The 20,415-nt window shown below is 38.9% G+C and overlaps 1 protein-coding gene across 1 annotated transcript in view; it reads left to right on the forward strand.

Moving 5' to 3' along the window:
- POU6F2 (POU class 6 homeobox 2) overlaps positions 1–20,415 on the forward strand; it is a 258,232-nt gene that overhangs the window by 215,728 nt on the left and 22,089 nt on the right. The window contains exon 6 of the mRNA XM_009321448.1: positions 16,602–16,808. Within this exon, the coding sequence (XP_009319723.1) occupies positions 16,602–16,808 (207 nt within the window). The remainder of the gene's footprint in view (positions 1–16,601; positions 16,809–20,415) is intronic.

Raw genomic sequence — 20,415 nt, forward strand, 5'->3', positions numbered from 1 at the left:
TTTAATAGCAACTCAAAGAAAGAAGTTGCCATCTCCAGTTTGCACCTCTCCAGCCAGTCTTCTGCATGGGAGCTGTAGCTTCTTGGCAGTTAACTCACTTTAATTGGTTTCTGTTTCTTCCCTAACTATGACCCTTTGGCCTTGCCTGCTGCACAGCGCTATTTATTCTTAAGCACTTGGTTTATATAAACTTTCTATCAAAATCATCCCTTTGGAAAGGAAGATATGTGATAAGGAGTTTCAATACTTGCGCTATCTGTGTTATCTCTTGTGGCTCACAATAGAACCTGAATCATCATAAAATTGCACCATAAGTTTGTGTTTTATATGATGAACATCTGTAAAAGAAGGGAAAAAAGGAGCAAACAATTCTCTACCTGACTCTGTATCTTTAAAAAAACAAACAAACAAAAAAAAAAAAACCCAAAGAAAAAAAAGCCATGAGTGTCATGGATAAGAGTACAAATTGGTCACCTCTAAAAAAAAGTGATGCAACTTTTTTAGGTATAAACTCATCAACATAATTCTAATGAGTTATGGTCTTTGTTGTGAGAAATGAGAAATCCTGTGGTCTCACCCTAAAGAACATTAAAAAAACATTACTGACAGGAAATTGAAAAAGTAATATATGTCTGAATGAATATGACAACTTTTTTCTGATAGAGCAGATAGATAAATGTCACATACAAGTTTCAAAATACATTTAATTTTGCCACCACAATGGATATTCTCTTCATAAAATATATATGAATCAGGTTTGAATCATAAAACTTGACTGTGATAAACAAATGCATATTTGATAACTTTCTTCTTTTTATTTTTTTTGAGATGCTCATTTCTTTTTTGAGGTTATTTGTTGTTTACACATCTTTACGTTTTCATTTGTGAGTGAAGCAGCCTGGGTGACAAATCTTACACACGTTGAGCCTGGATGAACTTTCTTCTTAATCTGAGAAATGGGTTCCTTTTCTTTTGGGAGAGGGTTGAGGGGGAAGGTGAGGGAAGGACAACCAGGCTGGTAGATGCACAGACTCTCTTTAACTATCATGTTAGACATCACTGAGTTTTCTGAGCATCGTTCAGGATAGGGTGGTGGATGAGAAATGCATGCAAGTATTTTCGGAGCACGGGGCTGAAGGAAGAATCACGGTTGACAGAGCACTGTCTTTTACATTTTCCCCTACTGAGCAGCAGTTCTCAAACTAAAGGCCAGGTTGTCCATGTCCCAAGAGGTTAAAAAAAGACTCCCTGTTAAAAGCTACAGAGTAAATGGAAGTTTTAGGCTCTCGACAAATGCATGTAGTTTTGGGGGAAAGAGGGGAGTGTCCTCCTCTTTTGCATTTTTCAGGCACAGATTCACTGGGAAAGGAGAGGGACTTTATTCTGTGCCATCGGAGCATGCCAGCATACTACCCGTCCTGACAGCATGAGGGCTTCCTCTCTCTTTTCAAAACAGGGACTACCTCAACCCTTTCTTTCTCCGGTACCCAGCACATCAGGCTTCTAGTCCTTGGCTGAGCTCTTGGAGCCTGCCCTAGTGCAAGCGCTCTTGGAGACTTTATCAGCAATGAATGCAGTGGGCTTTAGAGAAGGAAATCTGTTATGTATCCAGAAGGATCCCTCAGGATTCTAGTGTTACATTTGAATCTATGTTAAAGAGTGAGGTATAATTACATTTTACTACCTCATTTATCATTTTTTTAGTATAAATTCCTGCAGCATGTGAGCAGAATTGAACGACTTTTTTTTTAATCGCTGACTTCTGATGGAAAAATTGCATTTAATCTAAATATAAAATGTGTCATTTTGACAAATTTTGTTCAGTAAAAATTCAAAGTACAGTGTCTGGATAAGATTTAAGTGTCTCATTTTTACATCTTCTGTTTGAAAATTTAAGGGGGGGGGGGTGTTCAAGTTTAGAAAGGTTAAAAGGAATATGAAGTATTTCAGTTTTGATCAGAATGGCTCAATCTACCCAAAACAGTTTTTTCAGATTTTTATTTCATTTTAAATTTAACTTAAGTTCCATTTTGAAGTAAAACCAAAAATGAAATAACATAATTTCCCACTTTCTTTCCAGAACTACTCATGAGTCATCCATTTGGTTTGCATGGGGCTGCTCCATTGGGCAGAATGTGTTCTGTATCAACAGGGAAAAAGAGAAAGAATCCCTACATTTTTCTAGCCACAGCTGAAACCAAAGCCTGAGATAACCAGTCAAAACCAGACCTTGGATGTGCAGGGTACAAGTTAGCCTGAGACTATTCATAATTTAAAAAGGACTATGGGCTGCAGCTAGACCCAAACATCATCCTGTGCCTTGTTCAAGTCCCAGGGGACATTGCATTCAGGTCAGTAGATTTACTTCTGATTTTTATTAGTAGAAGTCAAATCCGAGCAAGGCCTGATAATATTATACAAGCATAGCTCCAAACTAAAATGGACTCCAGAGATAATTGGCATTATTATCAATGAATGAGAAGCCCAGAGATGAAATCTTCCTAGAAAATATTACCTGACAATTGGCAGCAGAACCACAGCAGACCGTTGAGTGCAGCAGAACCAGTGGACCATTGAGTGAAGCTCAATGGCTCTTGTAAATGACTTCTGGGATTCTAGTTATTCAGTCTGCTCCTGGCTCGTAAGATCTACACTGTGATATAATCCAGGACAGTTTTCTCTCCCTAATACTGAGGGCTAAAAAGATACAGCTATTGTGTATGTCAAGTTCAAATATGTTTGCATACTAATAACTTCACCTGAATGAAGAGGGGGAAAAAAGGAACCCATTGTGGCCTGAGAGACTCAGAGGGGTAGAACTATGAACAATAAATACTTTTGTAGTCCTTAGTACACTCAGTGTCACTGTTTTGGGATATTGTGCTATCTTGGCAATTAATAATATTTCTTTTCTGTCTAGCTTCTTCCTCAAAACTTATTGGCGCTGTTCCGGTATCTTTAAGCATTCAAAAGGATCAAAGAGCTTTCATCTTTTAATGCATTTACTGTGCTGTGCTCTGCACAGGAAGAAATATTGATACTGTTTCAAGGGCAGTTAATATATTCAGTTCTGTCTCAGAAATGAGCACAATTCCTTGACTTACAAAATTGAAAATCTGCCATTACCCACAATTAAAATGTTCTGTGTACGACTTATACTGTGGATTTGCACTTCACTCATCCTCTTCTGCTGTAATTCACATACACCAGGGAATCTTCTCCACTATTGCTCCAAGATTTAATAAGAAGTGCTTTACGGAGGGTTCATATTATTGAGACTTCATTGTTTTTTAAAAAATGTATTACAAGGACATTTGTAAGTACAATATGCATTTTGACAATACTTGAAACTAAATTAAATTTTGCAGTTGCTGTTTCCCCTTTTCACATCAGCTTTGTTCTCCTTTTAGACGGTTCTACCATTTTTAGTCTTATTAACTACTATCTTGCTCCATGGTTTGATATCAGGGAGACTACTCAAAGTAAGGCAGAGCCTGAATGAAGGAAGCACCATCTGACTGTCCTTACTAATACTTTTAAATTCTCATATACTAAAGATACCTGTGGTTAAGGCTCTCTGGTTCCTTCAGGCAGTGAGTATAGTACATCACTCTGTAAGGAGCCTTCTTGCTTCATTTGGATAATTTCTGCATTAAGGCATTACATACCAGGAGAGAGAGCGGAATCTGGTGAAGTGTGAATTGCAAAGCCGAGGTGTGGAAGTGCTCTGGATATTCATGGAGAGGAACATCTGGGGTAACAAGAGAAGAGAAGGGCTGTAGCTATAACTGTGAATGATGTCCTCTGAACTTGGGAAGGATCTGTTTATTCACTGCAATTCATTGAGTTCCACTGACACCCCAGCTGCCACAGTTGCAAGAGTAAATTGTGCAAAACAATAGCCCTAGGGAAATATTTAAAATAAACTGTAAGCATAAGGGTCTCTTTTAGCATTATCGTTTCATTCTTTTCCCCAGCTTGTAGACATGCTCTTAAACATTCTCCACAGTGTGTAAAAATGACCTTAATGTATTTTCCTTTTGTATTGGGAGTGTTTCAGTACTGATGAAAGTAAAGTAGCAACCCGTTAGTTCTTCCCTCAGGAACCTGTAATCCCAGTAAATTTTACCAGAAAGTGCAGCAGTATTATCCCACTTACAAGGCTTGGTAGAGTGCTTCACAGTCTTCAGTTATCTTAACTAAGAGGAAATATGAGAATATTACATAATATAACAAAATTTTTTTAATGACAAATAGGATTGTTGCTATTTATTGTCTACAGCACCACCATGATCATGGCCGGAATGCTGTGCTAAGGCCTGATTCTAACAGAAAAAAAATGATGGCCTGCCCAAAATAACTTAAAATGTAAGTGTAAGACAAGTGACAGATACACAGATGGAGAAGGGATCCTGCAAACAGCTGATCTCTGCCCTTATCCTCCCCCTCCTCTGGAGTCAAGAAGGTAAAGGAGCCCCTCACCTTTGGTCCTCTGCAGGTCACCGTCAAAAAGAAAAGGAAATCTTTTTAGGACTGATACAGAGACAACATGCAAGGATAGAAAATGTTCAAAGTGTCTGTGATTCTCCACCCTCCACAGAACTGGCCTCAAGGATATGGGCTCTGCTGCCAGCAGAAGAGAAAGATGAAGTAGTTTGAATTCATATCAAAATACATAAAGTTCTCCTCACGGGTTCAAAAAATGCAGTCTCTTGCTATGTCTTCCCCAAATTTGAGAATAATTTAGTTACATTTAACTGTCATTTTTGGAGAATTTGTTTAGTTAGGAACATCTTGAGTGTACCAAAATAAATTGATAGCCCTGAGAGGGACTCAAATCTGTATATAAACTACCACAAACAAATGTATTTTGGCCAATGGAAATGGAGCAGTGACTGAATGCTGGATATTCATCCCCAGATCCACGGACAGCTACCTCCTGAGTTAAGTGCCATTGCATCAGGAGAGCATTTTGTCGTGAGAGAGGTGCTAGGACCGGACATTTGTGGTAGATACCATTGCATATACTAACTATCTGTATTACAGAACTTATTATTATAACTGTGATTTGTATCAGGTGGTGGCCAGAGTGGAAATTTAAGTCAAGCTGTTAAGATGTGAGCAGAACACCTTTCTTTCCCTTCTATCTGTCAGCTCAGGTGAAATGGATTAATGATGCATTTGATAATGTGAGATACTTCAGACATTGCGCTTTCAAGCAGTGAAGCATACGCTCCCACTACTAACATTCAAGAAAAGAACCAGTTGAGGGTATTTTCAGTGAGATAGCCACCTTTTACATAAAAACCCCATACCTTTATATGGTATCTTTTCTTGATAACTCTAAGGTAGCCTTACAAAAATTACTTAAGGCTCATAGGAGTCCTGGCAGGGAGATAAATAGTATTTATACGAACATATTACAGATGGTTGAATGGAAGACTGGAATTTTAGTGACTTTCCAAAGGTGAGCTGATTGGCAAAGCAGCACGCTGAACCAGCAGCCATTCCAAATTTCACAAGGTAAGAAGGACTAAGTCTGGCTTATATTTGGTTGGCAAATTTTCGAGGAAGCATTGGTACTGAAGTGAACAATCAACTTCTTTCTGATGATTGTCTGACAAGGGGAAGTTGTATTTGATCTCAGGAAGGTTTTTTTTCCCCTAGAGATTCACATCTAGAATCTTGGAGTCCTGACTATTTTCCATCCAAGAACTTGCATACGACCCATCTAAATTTTCCCACCTCCTTTCAGTGAAATGAATTTTTCCTTCTTGTCCTGAACGTCCACATAATTGTGCTGCATTGCAACCAAATTCCACTTTATAGGCTGCAATATTGGTTTCCATAGTGAGGATCCACTGTAGGGAGGAAGTCCAGAATGGTTCATTCCACCATAGTCATACTGGTGATTTCGGTAATCTGAAAATCTCTTGTTGAAGAACTGCCTGCACTGTAAAATTTAAAAGTGTTTCAGTAGTATATTTGTCTGGCCAGGCGCAAAGGTTTGCACGGTTATTTACCTCAGCCTTGTTTTGAGCTTTTGTAGACTATCACGTTCAAAGTTACAACTCTTAATTAATAAAACCAACAGTTTTATCTTTTATTTAACTAAAGTCCAAATCATTTAAAATTGTAGAAACATCAGCTGAAGTAGGGCATGACTTTGTATTTAAAAGAATGCCTTGTTGCACTGGTGCAATGTTGAAGTGATGGGTTGACAGGCAACTACTGTGTCATCCATAGCCATTGCATCTGGGCAGCAAGCTCAAGATTTATAACAGTATTTGGAGAAATATGATTGTATAACAACAATGTTGAGTATCATTGCTACTGATTGATTGCAGTATCTATTAGCCTTCTTGTAGTGAATTTTGGCTAAATCTGAAATGGTTGCATGAGTCGGCATGCCTAACTAATTTCACCTTTTAAGACTTACAGACTGGGAAATCTGCTGATCTCTGATAAATATTTTATATAGTGTATGTAATTTGATAGTGAGAAGATGAGAGTAGATTATTCAAGAATATATTGATGGCCTAGAAATTCTTTGACCTTTAATCTAATTAAAGAACTGTGGTCTTAAAGATTGCATCTGAAGATTATTTGATGGTTAATGATTTCAGTCCAGTTTATCATGGAGAAGTGTCCAAGAAAACACACATTGGTATTCTAAGCAGACAAGTCAAGGCTAGAATAAAACATCATTAAGCCTTCAAAGTCATTTGTCCAGAATACACTTCTGTTTCCTCAGGAAATTTCATCAGTGAAAATTAAAAAGAAAAATAACTCTTTGAGGATTCCAAATTTAACATATATTTGCAAGACAATAATACTTCTGGTGGAATAACTTTCTCAGGAATGGCATCACAAGATAAAGCAGTGACAGCAGTGACTGCCTACTGAAGGCGGTTAAGAGCATGCCATGTCCTTAATCCAGTTTTTCTATGCAAAACAAGTTGAAAGGAGTAACTAGAGAAAGAAATTAAAATAGAGCACCAAAAATTCTCCTGCTCACCCAGACACAGACATTGACAATAGTGTGCAACGTCCCTTTTTTCAAAGGGTAATATTACAACTCGAAAAATTAAAACAGCACTATTTCAGTGAGAACTGTTGTGGCAGTACAGAGTGTTGATCTTGTTCATATCTACGCAAGATTATGTCTCAATAGCAGCTCTTATTTAAAAACCACAAGATCAAAGAGCAGTTACTAAATCCTGCCTCATTCTGGCTCCCGACCTCTAGATAGCATCTCTGTAGTAGGCCAGTACAGTCCAATACAACACCAAGTCACAGAGCTAGTTCCAAACAAGCCGATAATGTCGCCGTAGCATGGAAGCAACCTAATCACATTGGCACGCATTGTGCTTGGCCTACTTAGGCTTGCTGAGAAAGGGCAATTTGTTTCCCAAGCTAGCCTTGAATAGCTCAGCATGACATGTATTGCAAAGTGTAGGGATGCCTACATTTTCTTCTGCCTTATGTCCAGTATGTTAGATTCTGATATGGCTGTAAGCAAGTCCACTCTTTATGCTATGAGGGAGAAGTAGTAGTAAATATTTTTATTACGTTAACGTCCAAGAGAGACAATCCTTGTCCTAAATGGTTTGCAATCTAAAGACACAAAGTAATGGTAGGATTTGCAGATGCAACACATATACTTCTTTCGCCACAGCAATACAAAGCTTGGAAAGCTTGAGAAATTTTATTTCGGAGCAGGGATTTCTTGTCTCTGAGATGCTTGATACTTAGTTGAGATGAAAATCTTCAGAGAAGCCAAAGTAGCAATGATACTTCTGTTAGGCAACTATGAAAATCTCAGCCTGCATGAAAAGAAAGTAGAGGTGAATGAATAATTACCAAAATATTTTCATTGTAATTAAATCAAGAAATTCCAGTGCAGTTGTATTTACTTCCTGAGAAAATGAATACCATTACTTTTTGTTCTCAAGAGTATTTACAGAAAAAAAGATACCAAAACCACACATACAAAAGTGTATTTGCATGTATACACCCTACAAGGATCTGCACAGCAATCAGGGAGCTGGTTGTGGTTTGGAAGACCAGCAGTCAAATGCTAAAAACAGTAAGTTGTGACTTCTTTTTGTGTTCATCAAACATTATTAGAAATTATGGCTGTTTTGTCATAACAATTCTGTTATGACAGTATTGGCTGTTTTGTCATAACATAGTATCATGGACCTTTTGTCATAACAAACAAAAATATTGCTAAAATATTTTATACAAGTCATCCATCAAATAATTTTAAATAATGAACACTTTCATAAGAATCTAGCTAGCTGATTTTCAGAAATGCTCGGGACCTGTAAATCTAATTAAAATCAACAGGTGCTTTGCTCAACTCGGAGAACTGTGAACTCTAAGGGTCCTTATGGCTGATTTAATTCTTGATTTTAAAAGGAAGCTAAATCTGATAAGTAGATTGCTTAGAAAGGGAATTCAGCAGACACTCAACATAATTTTTAATCTTTAATTTGGTAATTATATATCTTTAGATTTTTGTAAAGAGAAAATGTTATGTTGTGTTATTTGGGATGTTTGATAAAAGAGACATTCTTTTTTATGACTGTATACACGACCCTGCTAACAGAACATGACAGTATTTGCTTGAGAAAAATTTCACCACATAATTCCTACAGTATGACAAATAAAGTCCTGTATAGTTTGATGTTAGTATACAAATGTTATTTTCTAAAAACTAAAGCACTGAGAAAGTCAGGCAGAATGTCAGACTCAGTGTTCCATTATGATGCTTACAAACACTATACCATCCAATATATCGTATGATATATGAACAATACTTAACCTTGAAAATTATAATTCCTTACATGAAATGGTGACTCAGAAGTACAGTTTCATAGGTGTCTGTTTCTAGTATCACTATTTGATGCCTTGTTCTCAAAATAGCATTTTGTTGTGCCAGGTTTTTGAGTTCTCATCAGGAAATATAATGCAACAAAGGAAATTTGCAAGCTTTGCATAAATTAATACTGCTTTTACTTCAAAAGACACAGGCAGCCTTAGCTTCCTCCTGCTTTGAGGTTCAAGAATCATATTGTTGTTACTCCAAAGAACCAGACAAAGTAGCGTTTCTTTCAGAAGTACTCTGCAAATGGAGCTTGTATTCATGCTTCCAGTTTTTCAGTGTGTAGATTGGTAGTATATATAGTACAGTGTATATAAATAGCTGGGTTTATTGATATTGGTAGATAATAAATCATGTATATGTATAAAAAAATAAAAATATGTGTCTATGTGCTTATAATTTATATAGGTAGTGTATACATATATGTGTGCTTAAGAAAGGGGCAGCTGCACAGAGGCTGAAGAATCCTGTGCAGATTCTCATTATTCTGTCCTTTCCTCAGTCATTTTCTCCTTAGATTATCTCCTTAAAGTAGCTCATGCTGATACAGCGACCATACAAGAAGGAACATATCTGTGAACAGAAGCAGTTTCTGAAGGAAATTTGCAAAACTGTAGAAAATGAACCAAATCATAAACACTGTCCTATGTACTGTAGGTGGTATGACTGCTGGAGTTAAATTAGCTTTTGGCCCTGTAAAACTAGAAAAAATGAGTTTAAACGTACTGGCATCATACAACACAAGCCAAAGCGGGCTTTCATTTCAGATTATATTCTGAGGACTAGGAAATGAAGATGAGTGAAGCATATTTAAATCAGCAAACATTCACTCAAATAGTGATTTTTTGGCTCACTACATAAGAGTAAGACTTTCATGCATTCTGGTCATAGTTTGAGATGTTAAATTAGCTTACGTGTATATGGTGGTTTGCTCCATTTTACTGAACAGTTTTTCTGTTGCTCCTTTTACTTGTTCCCTGTTTTTCTATTTTGTTTTTATATTGTTCTTCCGTTGTTCAAAACTGAATAATTAACTTTCAATATTTAAAGGGCTGTGACATTGATAAACTCAGAAAGACATTCATTTTGATGATACTGCTGAAAAAACTTAACGTTTCCTTTTCGTAGTTAAAGACGTTTTTCAGATGAAATGGCACTATTTGCTTTATGTCAGCCCTGGCTGACAACCTAGTGTAGTCAGTCTTTGATTTTACTTAGCCTTTTCACAGCAGAAAAAAAGGCAGTTGTTGAACCACCCAGTTGGCTACAGTTTGTAATATTCCTTTGGTTGTGCTAGAAAAACAATGAAGCAAGGCAGCATCCTTGTTTCTGATGAGGCGAGAGGGGGAAGAACTTAAAAAACTGTTGTATGCTTCATTTTAGAGCATCATAGTAACTTCAGCTAATGTCAAAACGCAACTGGTTTATTAGGAGCCATGAGAAAAGACTCACTGCTGGGAAATCAGCAATTAGTCCTTCATACAGTTATGCAAAATCTGGTTTTACATCTGCAGTGCAAATGGGGCTACAATTAGACATTTACCCCCAGCAGTTCTGAGCAGTCACTCAGCTTCTGCCTGCAGTTTCAGCTTGTGAGTTACAACGAAGTAATCCACAGAGGCAATTAAATATGAAGATGTGTTGTCAGTCAAGAGAGGATAAGAATGGATTTTTTTTTTTTTTAATGTTATTCTTTCTTAAGGATCTGTTATTTAAGGGATCATGTTTAAGGGATCAGATGTTTTTATTTCATTTCTAAGAAGAAACCTTTACTGAGCAAGGCAAGGGACCAAAATCTGTTTAATGGTACAATAGGGACTAGCACTTCAGTTTATCAGTGCTAGGACATTACCCTGCCATTGGGGGGTAACACTCACAGATATTGTTAATATGCTGAGGGTTTGGGATTTTTCCCCTCCACGGACAGCTCCATTCCGTGGGATTTTACCTACACTTTAATTGTGTGTTTATTCTTTCATTGCAGATGAATTTACAGTTTGCAGGACTATGTAGGCAAAGACCGCTGAGCCCACAGATGGTATGTAGGAGCACATCAACAAATTAACTTCATGTGCAAGCCAAGCCTTACAACTTTATTTCTTATAAATAACACTTAATCGCAGAAGTTGTCTTGGCAATGGCAGATTCAAGTTGTAAGATTTGAGAGGCCTGATCTCAGATATCTTGAAATCCTAGGATGCTAAAATGACACTTACAGATTAATCAATTGAAAATATTCAGATGCTCTTAAAAATCACCCTGAATTTCCTTTGAAGTTAGAAACAAATCATTGATTTTTAAAATTTAGTTAACATTGGGAAGCATAAAAAACTAAATTGACGTCTGTAAAAACTGCTCTCTAAGCACCTCAAGATGCAATTGATGTATCTATTAATCCATAAACAAAAAAGAAAGATTCTTACTAAATACTTGAAGTGAAAATCTGACTCCACTAAGGCTTCTGGCCAGAATTACAGTCTTGGTGTGTTAATTTGAGGTGTACCAAAGCGCTGTCTCTGTAAAAAAGCTGAGGTCTGAATTTACATTAAATATCTCAGTACGATTTCCAATGTCACATCTGCACTACGTTTTGTGCCTGTATCTGGAACCTGTACCTCAGACAGATACAACCAGGTGTAATTTATTTTAATCAACAGCGCTCTGCAGATTACTGTGCCTGACTCCCTTAGAGGTTATGGAGCACTGAGAGGGGGGTCCCTTGATTTAATCCTTGGACTTTCAAAACTGTCTGTTTGTTGTTTTGCATACAACACCTGTTTTGCAACTCCTCTGAGAATGCTTAACACTTGTTTTCAGTTGTATGAGGTATAAAAGGAATTGTAAAAGTCACGTGCATAGTGTAAAAAAACGCGAAACTTTTTAAATTATATTTTTAGCATGAGGACTTTTAGGGATGTGTTTGTTTTCTCAAGAACGTGTTTGACAGGTGGGTTTGTTTATGAATTTGAGTCCAAACATTGACCGAGTAAAAAGCCTCTTCTGCTATGTCTCAGAGAAGTTGTGGATGCCCCCTCCCTGGAAGTGTTCAAGGTCAGGCTGGATGGGGCTTTAAGCAACCTGATCTAGTGAAAGATGTCCCTGCCCACAGCAGGGGGGTTGGACTAGATGATCTTTAAAAGGTCTCTTCCAACCCAAACCATTCTGTGATTTTGTGATTCTATAAGTATCTTGTGGGATAAGTCCCTGTCACGTGCTATTCCTGAACTGTCCTTGAATATAATCTGAAATAGCAAGCAGTTGCTAGAAAGGAGCAATGCCTCCCCAGTAGGGAAATCACTGGCAATTAAATAGTCTGTACTGTGGCACGCTAGTGTCTCAAGCCCATGGCATGGTCTTGTTTTATTTCTTCAGAAAATTTACATGTATCAAAACCATAAATTGTCTTCATAAAGTGGCAGCTTTACAGGCTATACTTTTACAGGACAGATTAGCAAGGCCCAGGGTGAAATTTCATACCAAAATTAGAGGAAGAGGGATCTGGCCCAGCATCAGGACAGTCACACAAGGTTTGAGGGGGGGATCCAGTTTCAGTACTCCTCCCTAAGTGTGAATCAGAGTGCTGTTAGGATATTTAGGGGAGGGTACTTGGAGAAGGGGGAACTTGAAAGGGGAAACTTGTATCTGAGTTTAGCCATATCAAAGATTCATGCCATAAAGAGTAGCCCTGTTGGTTAACTAGAAACAAGTGGATGTCTTGTTTTTAACCAGACAAGATTTTACTTTATTTTGGTGTAAAATGGAAAAAAAAATCTTGAAATCTCAGTAAGTTTCAGAAAGTGGGAAGACTGTTTCCCATTCAGATTTACCCTTGGCTCCTACAGTAACACCCCTGAGGGCATTTGTTCATTTGTCCTTCTGGAACACCTCTCCCAGCTGTGTTTTCCCTGCTCCATTTCTGGTTGTGTGCATGTACAGCACGCCATGTACAGAATGGTGTGTGACACACATTAATACATATAGATAGCCTTCTGCTTCTGACCTTACAAACTGTCCACTTCAGCACTGTCATTCTATAAAATGTCCAACTGCAGTCCAAGAAATGCATTTTAAATGTGAATGCAAACATTTCTATTACTGATAACACCAGCACAGCATTTTTTGCTTTGCTGGGATTAGGACCTTGATAGTTAAAGTTACATTGGAATAATGACACTCCAAGGTCGCGTCCTTTACTGACATGGCAAAGGAAGGAGAGGCCTTTGCTATGTTTCTGCTGATAAAATTAAGAAGGATTATTCCTTGTGTTTGGTGAGATACGTTAAAAGTGAAAGAATATATTTGTGACCCATAAATATTTTAGGTCACCAAAAACTGGGATAAATTTACATGTTGCACTGCATGAAAGTTGTATTCATTTCATGCTGAAAGTCAGATTTTAGAAAACATTCTGAAATCTGATAATGATGTAAATAAATGCCTCCATCCTCAGTGAACAGCCATCTTCTCACATGAACAGTAAAGCAGCTGCAGTTCAGCTAGGGACACCTTAAAAAAAACATGAAAGTACTGTGATCTGCAGAGAGAAACTCGCAGGCAATTCCGGCTTAGAAGGCTAACTTTCCAAATCACAACCTCTGTCTGAATATGCTCCATTGTGCTTCACTTTCATGCTCGGTAAAATGGGGGTATTAATCTTTATTGATCTGTCTACCTTTTAGGAATGCATTAAGGAGAACTTAAATGATATCTTTACAGTGTTTTGAACAGGTTTGATATATGCAGCTCTTACAATACATCTTAGTAGGTGGGCTTGCCATTTACCAGGTCCTCCCACAGGAGAGCTTTTCTTTCTGGTTCTCTGGTCTTCCCATCCAAACTTCTAACTGGGCGAGTTTGGTAAATTGATGATGACTTCTGCGCTTACCACCTGTTAGCTGAGCTGCTGTAGCTAACCAAGTGCACACTTTTCACTCAAGGAGTTGGTTTAAGTTGTCACATTATACTTCACAGTTGAACCTACCTAGAGGCACACCATTGGGCTGTGACTGCTGAAGGAGCAGTCACTCATTAGGACACTGTCACTTGATTGAGTCATATCTTAGCCTAATAATGGAAGGAAGAGGGTGATCCTCTGACGAGAGCCTCATGCCCCTCCAGCTGTGCCTGAGTTAGTTGGATATCGTTGCATGATGCTTTCCTGAGGATGAATTTTCTGGGGTTGTTGTGTATCGCCTCTGGTGATTTAAATATGCAGAGGTCTTTGCAGATCCCTGCTATTCTTCACAGCACAGTTCATACATGTATCCTTTTTATATCTTTAGCAAGAGATTGAGAATTGTTCCTCCACTTTTGCGCTCTCAGAAAGTAACTTAGTGGTCTGCCCACAAAGTCACTGATGTTTTCACTAAACAGTTATTTTAGAGCTAATTTTACACTGTATTGTACAGTTCCCATTGATATAATGTAAATTAATTGTTGAAATCAATAGGAACTTTATATGTTTGTTTTGGAGACAAATTTGCCTTCAAGTTTCATTAGAAACACTTTAGCTATTTAGTCATGAGGAAACTAGTCTTATGACTAGTGTTGTCTATCCTTCTCTCCCTCTTTCCATCCATCCATCTCTCCATACCTACCTAACGGATTTGAAACAGCTGACCAATTTCAACAAAATTTATCGGAAATAAGGAGATCTAAAAAGATGATTAAGCTCCTAAGTGGAATCAGCAGACAGACTGAGGAAAGCTACCCTGTTACTATCCCCACTGAGGAAAAAGAGGGAGAACTCAGCCATAATCCACCCTATTTCTCAGCAACCAAGTAGGTCTACACTAGTCAATGTATGTAGTAAGGGGGACAGGGCAACTGGGATCATACTGGTGGGGGACCACAGGGACATGCAGTGTGGTGGATGTTGAGGATAAAGAGGAGGAAGCAAGGCTTCTGGAGAGGGAAGACTGGAAGCCTTACAATTGGATAGATGTTTTCTGGGGGGCCGAGATAGAGAAAGTCAGAGGAGACATGGTGAAGGAAATAGAGATGTGGTTTCCTTTTTTTTTTTTTTTTACTTTTCCTGTTGCAATAATCCTATGACTGTAGTTTCATTTGTTGTTGTTTCCAAAAAAAAAAAAAAAAAGTTTGGTTTTATTCACAAGTTTAATCAGAAATTTTTTTCAGATGCTCTAATACTTGTAAAAAGAATCTTCCAACAGCATAACTTTCTTCAACCTAGCAGCTTATTGACTGACAAGCTTTCTTATAGTATCTGTTTGACATCTCATCCTAATACTAGTTTTACAGGCACGTTTACATTTTAGGAAATCACTGTATTCTCAAATCTGAGGTGTCACAAGTGTCTCCTTCTGCAAGTACTTGCCCCAGAAATGTTAGCTAAAATGTTTTATCTAAAAGCAGCCCTCCCCTTGTGTTGTACTACTTAGTTGTCATCCAAAAGCAGCTGCATTTTTATGAACGTATCCTAATAAGCCATGTCCTCAAAGGCACCAGTATCTCTTTGTTCCTCCCTGAGATTGCGTGGGAGTAATAGGTGGTCATCTAGAGTACTAGGTATCAGTAAATCAAGGAAAATTACACAAGCACCTCAGTTCACAGTTAATAACATTGTATGGATGAGTTGTAGAAAGCAAGACAGACTGATATTTGCATCTGTTTCATTCTGTGTTCAAATGAGAGGTGGGAACAAAGCATCATCCAGGGGCCAGAGCATGGCCCAGCATTTGTTTCATACACTCTCAGCCGCAGCAGATTTGTTGGGAATGACAGTGGACGGTGGTAAAACGTACAGGTGATACGTGATGCGACAAATGAGTTTTTGGCCACAACAACCCCATGCAGCGCTACAGGCTTGGGGAAGAGTGGCTGGAAAGCTGCCTGGCGGAAAAGGACCTGGGGGTGCTGGTTGACAGCCGCCTGAACATGAGCCAGCAGTGTGCCCAGGTGGCCAAGAAGGCCCATGGCATCCTGGCCTGTATCAGAAATAGTGTGGCCAGCAGGAGTAGGGAAGTGATCGTGCCCCTGTACTCGGCCCTGGTGAGGCCGCACCTCGAATACTGTGTTCAGTTTTGGGCCCCTCACTACAAGAAGGACGTTGAGATGTTGGAGCGTGTCCAGAGAAGGGCAACGAGGCTGGTGAGGAGTCTGGAGAACAAGTCTTATGAGGAGCAGCTGAGGGAACTGGGGTTGTTTAGCCTGGAGAAAGGGAGGCTGAGGGGAGACCTCATCGCTCTCTACAACTACCTGAAAGGAGGCTGTAGCGAGGTGGGTGTTGGTCTCTTCTCCCAAGTAACTGGCGATAGGACGAGAGGAAATGGCCTCAAGTCGCGCCAGGGGAGGTTTAGATTGGACGTGAGGAAAAATTTCTTTACTGGAAGAGTGGTTAAACCTTGGAAGAGGCTGCCCAGGGAAGTGGTTGAGTCACCATCCCTGGAGGTATTTAAAAGACGTGTAGATGAGGCGCTTAGGGACATGGTTTAGTGGGCATGGTGGTGTTGGGTTGACGGTTGGACTCGATGATCTTAGAGGTCTCTTCCAACCTTAATGATTCTATGATTCTATGAAAGTCCTCATCACCTCAGTAAAGGAACAGTTGTTTCCCACCCTCAGCCTGTCATATCTGTCCCTCAGTGCTTATTTCACCTAACTTTGATTTAACACACATAAAACAAGTAATTATGTGTGGCAAGTATATGCAGCATGTGTGCATTTTCCCTTTCTATGTCGTTTTCTCCAGATTATTGGAACAATCCCACTGATGCCTAATCCAGTCCCCTCCAGCCAGGCGGCAGGTGGAGCTCAGGGACTTCAGGTGCAGCCGATAACTCCACAGTTATTGACCAACGCCCAGGGTCAGATCATCGCTACTGTCATCGGCAACCAGATACTCCCAGTGATCAATACCCAGGGAATAACACTATCACCGCTCAAACCAGGCCAGCAGGTAAAGTGTCTGTAGCCTGAGTGATTATCAAAACAGATGCACAGAAATCTTCCACTCCTCGTGGACTTTCTCGTGGCCTTTCTGAAAACTCCCACTTCTTTGTCATTTTTAATAACAAAAGATGAATTCTACCCTATGTAGTATATTAGTGCATACTATATATGTAGTTATAATGTCATATTATATAATTTATTTATACATTCAAGGGTTATCCAGTTATTCTTTTTTTTCTTTTAAAGGTCAATATAGGGCCAACTGAGAAATTTTCTGCAGCGAAAGTGCAGTAGGTATATAAGACAGGAGAGGCCCATCCGGCCTATAAAGTTCAGTTCCTTGGTTAGTGGTCACCCAGTAGACTGGGGTTTGAAATGTTTTGGAACGTGCAAAGAAAACAAAGAAAAATATAAAAACTTACTAGTCATCTTCGCTGGAAAATCAGATATGATTGTGCATATTTGCATAGACAGAAAGTATTTTTAGGGAAATTATTATTCAGTGTAAGGCACCAGGTAGTTCACAGACTTCAGGATGGGTGCAGCAACTTCACTGAGGTCTGAAAAGATTTCTGTAGTTCTTTTTATTGTACTCTAAATTCAAATTCATTAGTTTTGTCTACATCTGTAGAGCAAAGAATTGTAGTGCCACCTCTTTTCTCCAAACGAGAGGAAATTGAGGATGGAAAAGACATTAAATGTGATTACCAAAATGTACTTATAAAAGTGTCACTCACTTAAATGTTCAGCTTAGCATTCCTCTTGCTGGTAGTGCTTGGTTTGCTAGTCCTGCCTACACCTCCAGTCGCAGGTAGCAGCCTTTTGTATGTTTCTGAGAATCCCAGGGCCCCCTGAACTCCAAACTGATGATTTTTTTTTTTTCTTTTTTCAAATTTAGAAGTAGAGAGCCAATGGATCTGTAGGGTGACTTTTTTGTTTGTTTTGAAACTGTTTCACATCCAAGTGGTTACATACTCCTTTTTTCCATCCTATCCTCTGTTATATCTAGCAGAGACATTTTCCAAAGCACTTGTCATTTATCTAGCTCTATTTTCTTTAATGGGAGCAGACTTATACTACTGGCAAGTGCTTTTGCAATTGTTGCATGTACATGGTTTCAAACAAAGTGGGATGGATGGGAGGGCGGGCTCTGTCTTCTCCAGCACGGGAAAACCTGGCAATGGAATAAGAAACTCAGCAGTTTACATTTGGTTTCCTGGGGGTGTGTGGGGTGGGGTGTTTCTTTTTGAGTCAGTCCCCTGAAGAGATTAAATCTTTCCCTCCTTTATGGGGGAGCGTCTCAAAAAGCATAGCAATCCTGAGATGCCATTTGAAACTCAAGAAATTTAGAAGTAAAGAGGAGGATAGGGGTCCTGTATTATTCCCTGAGACCTTCTCACCTGCAGAGCAACGCACCTTCTGAGTCCTGCAGCAAAGCAACATCTTCCAGGCAACATCCGCCAGTAATATCAGCGGGCAGAGAGGGGACAGTGGTGTGACCTTTCTCTGCACAGCTAGTGGCACTGGGATCACATAAAGGGACAAACTGCTGCTGAAGGCTCCAGCTTGCTAAATGAGCAGCGGTTCAAGGTAGAAAGTCACTGTTTAGCCATATTGTGCTGTATTGTACTGGTTCACCCAGCTGGCAGAGATCATCAGTCAGCAGAGCTCTGGTTATGTCCAAGAGCGAAAGATGTGCCCCGTATTGTGCTGGTCTGCCCAGCAGTGCTATGTAGGTAGAAAACATTATTTTGCGACGATCAGTTTCTCAGGATTCAGCCTGTGCCTCTCACGCAGAGCCCTGAGGTCCCAGGGATTGCAGGAAGGGCTACCAAACAACACAGAGCCTCCTTACCTACATCTGTTGGAGCCTGGTCAAGACAGTATTTTTGGTCGGGGTGGGGGAAGTAGTGCAAGTACTATATGAAAAAATAGTACATATTATCATTTTTATAGGAACCACAGAAAATTATTTCCATGTATTTGTGCTCCATCTACTGGCTGTTCTGCTTTTACTGAAGGAACTCACAGGAAATTTTGCCATTGATTTCAGTGGGAGCAGAAAAGAGGTATGAGAGCCAGATTTCTCATAGGAATAATGCTGATGGACAGTCAAAAGCAGTTGAGCTAGTACTATGAAAATTGCCATATCATTTGAAAAGTAACTAAAATTACACAAAGTATAAGGAGATCCTGAATTTATCATATTGCCTGGATAAAGACTTAGCCAAACTGTAGTGTTTGGCTAATGATAGCATATTTAGTCATAAGTTTAAAACCTTGTTTTCAGAAGAACTGAGAAAAAAACTGAGTGCTCAAACTCAGAGGGCTCATCAGGAATTCAAAATATTTTTGAAAATGGTGTCACACGGCATTTGGTGTCTTGTAATTTGATGAAAGAAGTTTCAGAAGGGGGAAAGAAGAGTACAAAACAAGTTTGGGAAAAGTTTTGAGAGTGTCGTGGAGAAATAAATGAGGAAATAAATAATGTAGTAAAATGTTCCAGTTACAGATTATCCTAGTTTAACTTTCAACTTGTCACTTCCTTGGAAATTAAGTATTACAGGAGAAAGAGAGGTGATTGCAGGCGATGATAGTAAGCTGCTGCTTGTTAGCTGAGTCACAATAATTGAACCTGTGTAGCCTGTTTCAGTTGCTAAGTAATGCATGCTAGTGCTTACTTTTTGCCTGAAGACTGAAGTCTTAAATGCCTCAGATAGATACTGTTTTTAGTCAGCTTTACTTAGGTAGACTACTTGCGTTGTTTATTCATACAACTTTTTCAAACTTGACAGACTTAAAACCTCAATGTCTCCTCATGGAAATGAGTTATAGATCACTTACGTGTACTGTAAAGCAGTGCTTCTTTTTCTCTGTTGTAAATAGGTTGCTTTTTAATGCACACAAGCAATTCCGTTGTAACCCTATTCCTCTTGTTTTTAAGAATAAATAGATGTTTCTGATTTATGTTCTTTAAACTACCCACAGTAGGGATTGTTCCTCTTTAAATTACACTGAGTAGTTAAAGCTTCAGTGTTTTCACTGTTTTCCAAGATTTTGCTAATCTAAACAGCAGCATCTATGCACACACCAAGAATTCTCCTAGATATTGTATAATGGCTTTCTAAAGCGGGCAGCTGTTTGCACTCCTGTTGTCATCTGTGTCCTTTTTATCTCTGTTCATAAACAAGTTTTTCTTTGCCTTTAATAATTTTTGCTGCCCATCTCTTAACCATTTCAATTTCCACACTGATCTTTCAAGATTTTGTGATCAGAACTGAATGCCATGATCACAGTGAGGATGTATTGCTGGTTTACTTAATAACATTATATTTTCAGCATTATTTTCTGTCTTTATCTCAATACAGCCTAACATCTTGCTTTTTTCTAACTATCTGCTCATTGAGCAGGTTTTTCAATAAGCAGATGTATCCACCATGATACCTCTTTGCTTCCCTGATTGTTACCATGTGAGTCACCAAAATGGTGAATCACTTTGCACCTATCATCTACTCTGTATTTCACCCATCATAATGCTCCCCCGGCATGTTGTAAACGGGATCTGTAAGTTGTTCATGGTATTATGTACTAACTTAAGAAATGCACATATTCCT

The sequence above is a fragment of the Pygoscelis adeliae genome, unplaced genomic scaffold (genome assembly GCF_000699105.1).
Source record: "Pygoscelis adeliae isolate BGI_AS28 unplaced genomic scaffold, ASM69910v1 Scaffold40, whole genome shotgun sequence".
In the NCBI taxonomy this organism is placed as follows: domain Eukaryota; kingdom Metazoa; phylum Chordata; class Aves; order Sphenisciformes; family Spheniscidae; genus Pygoscelis; species Pygoscelis adeliae.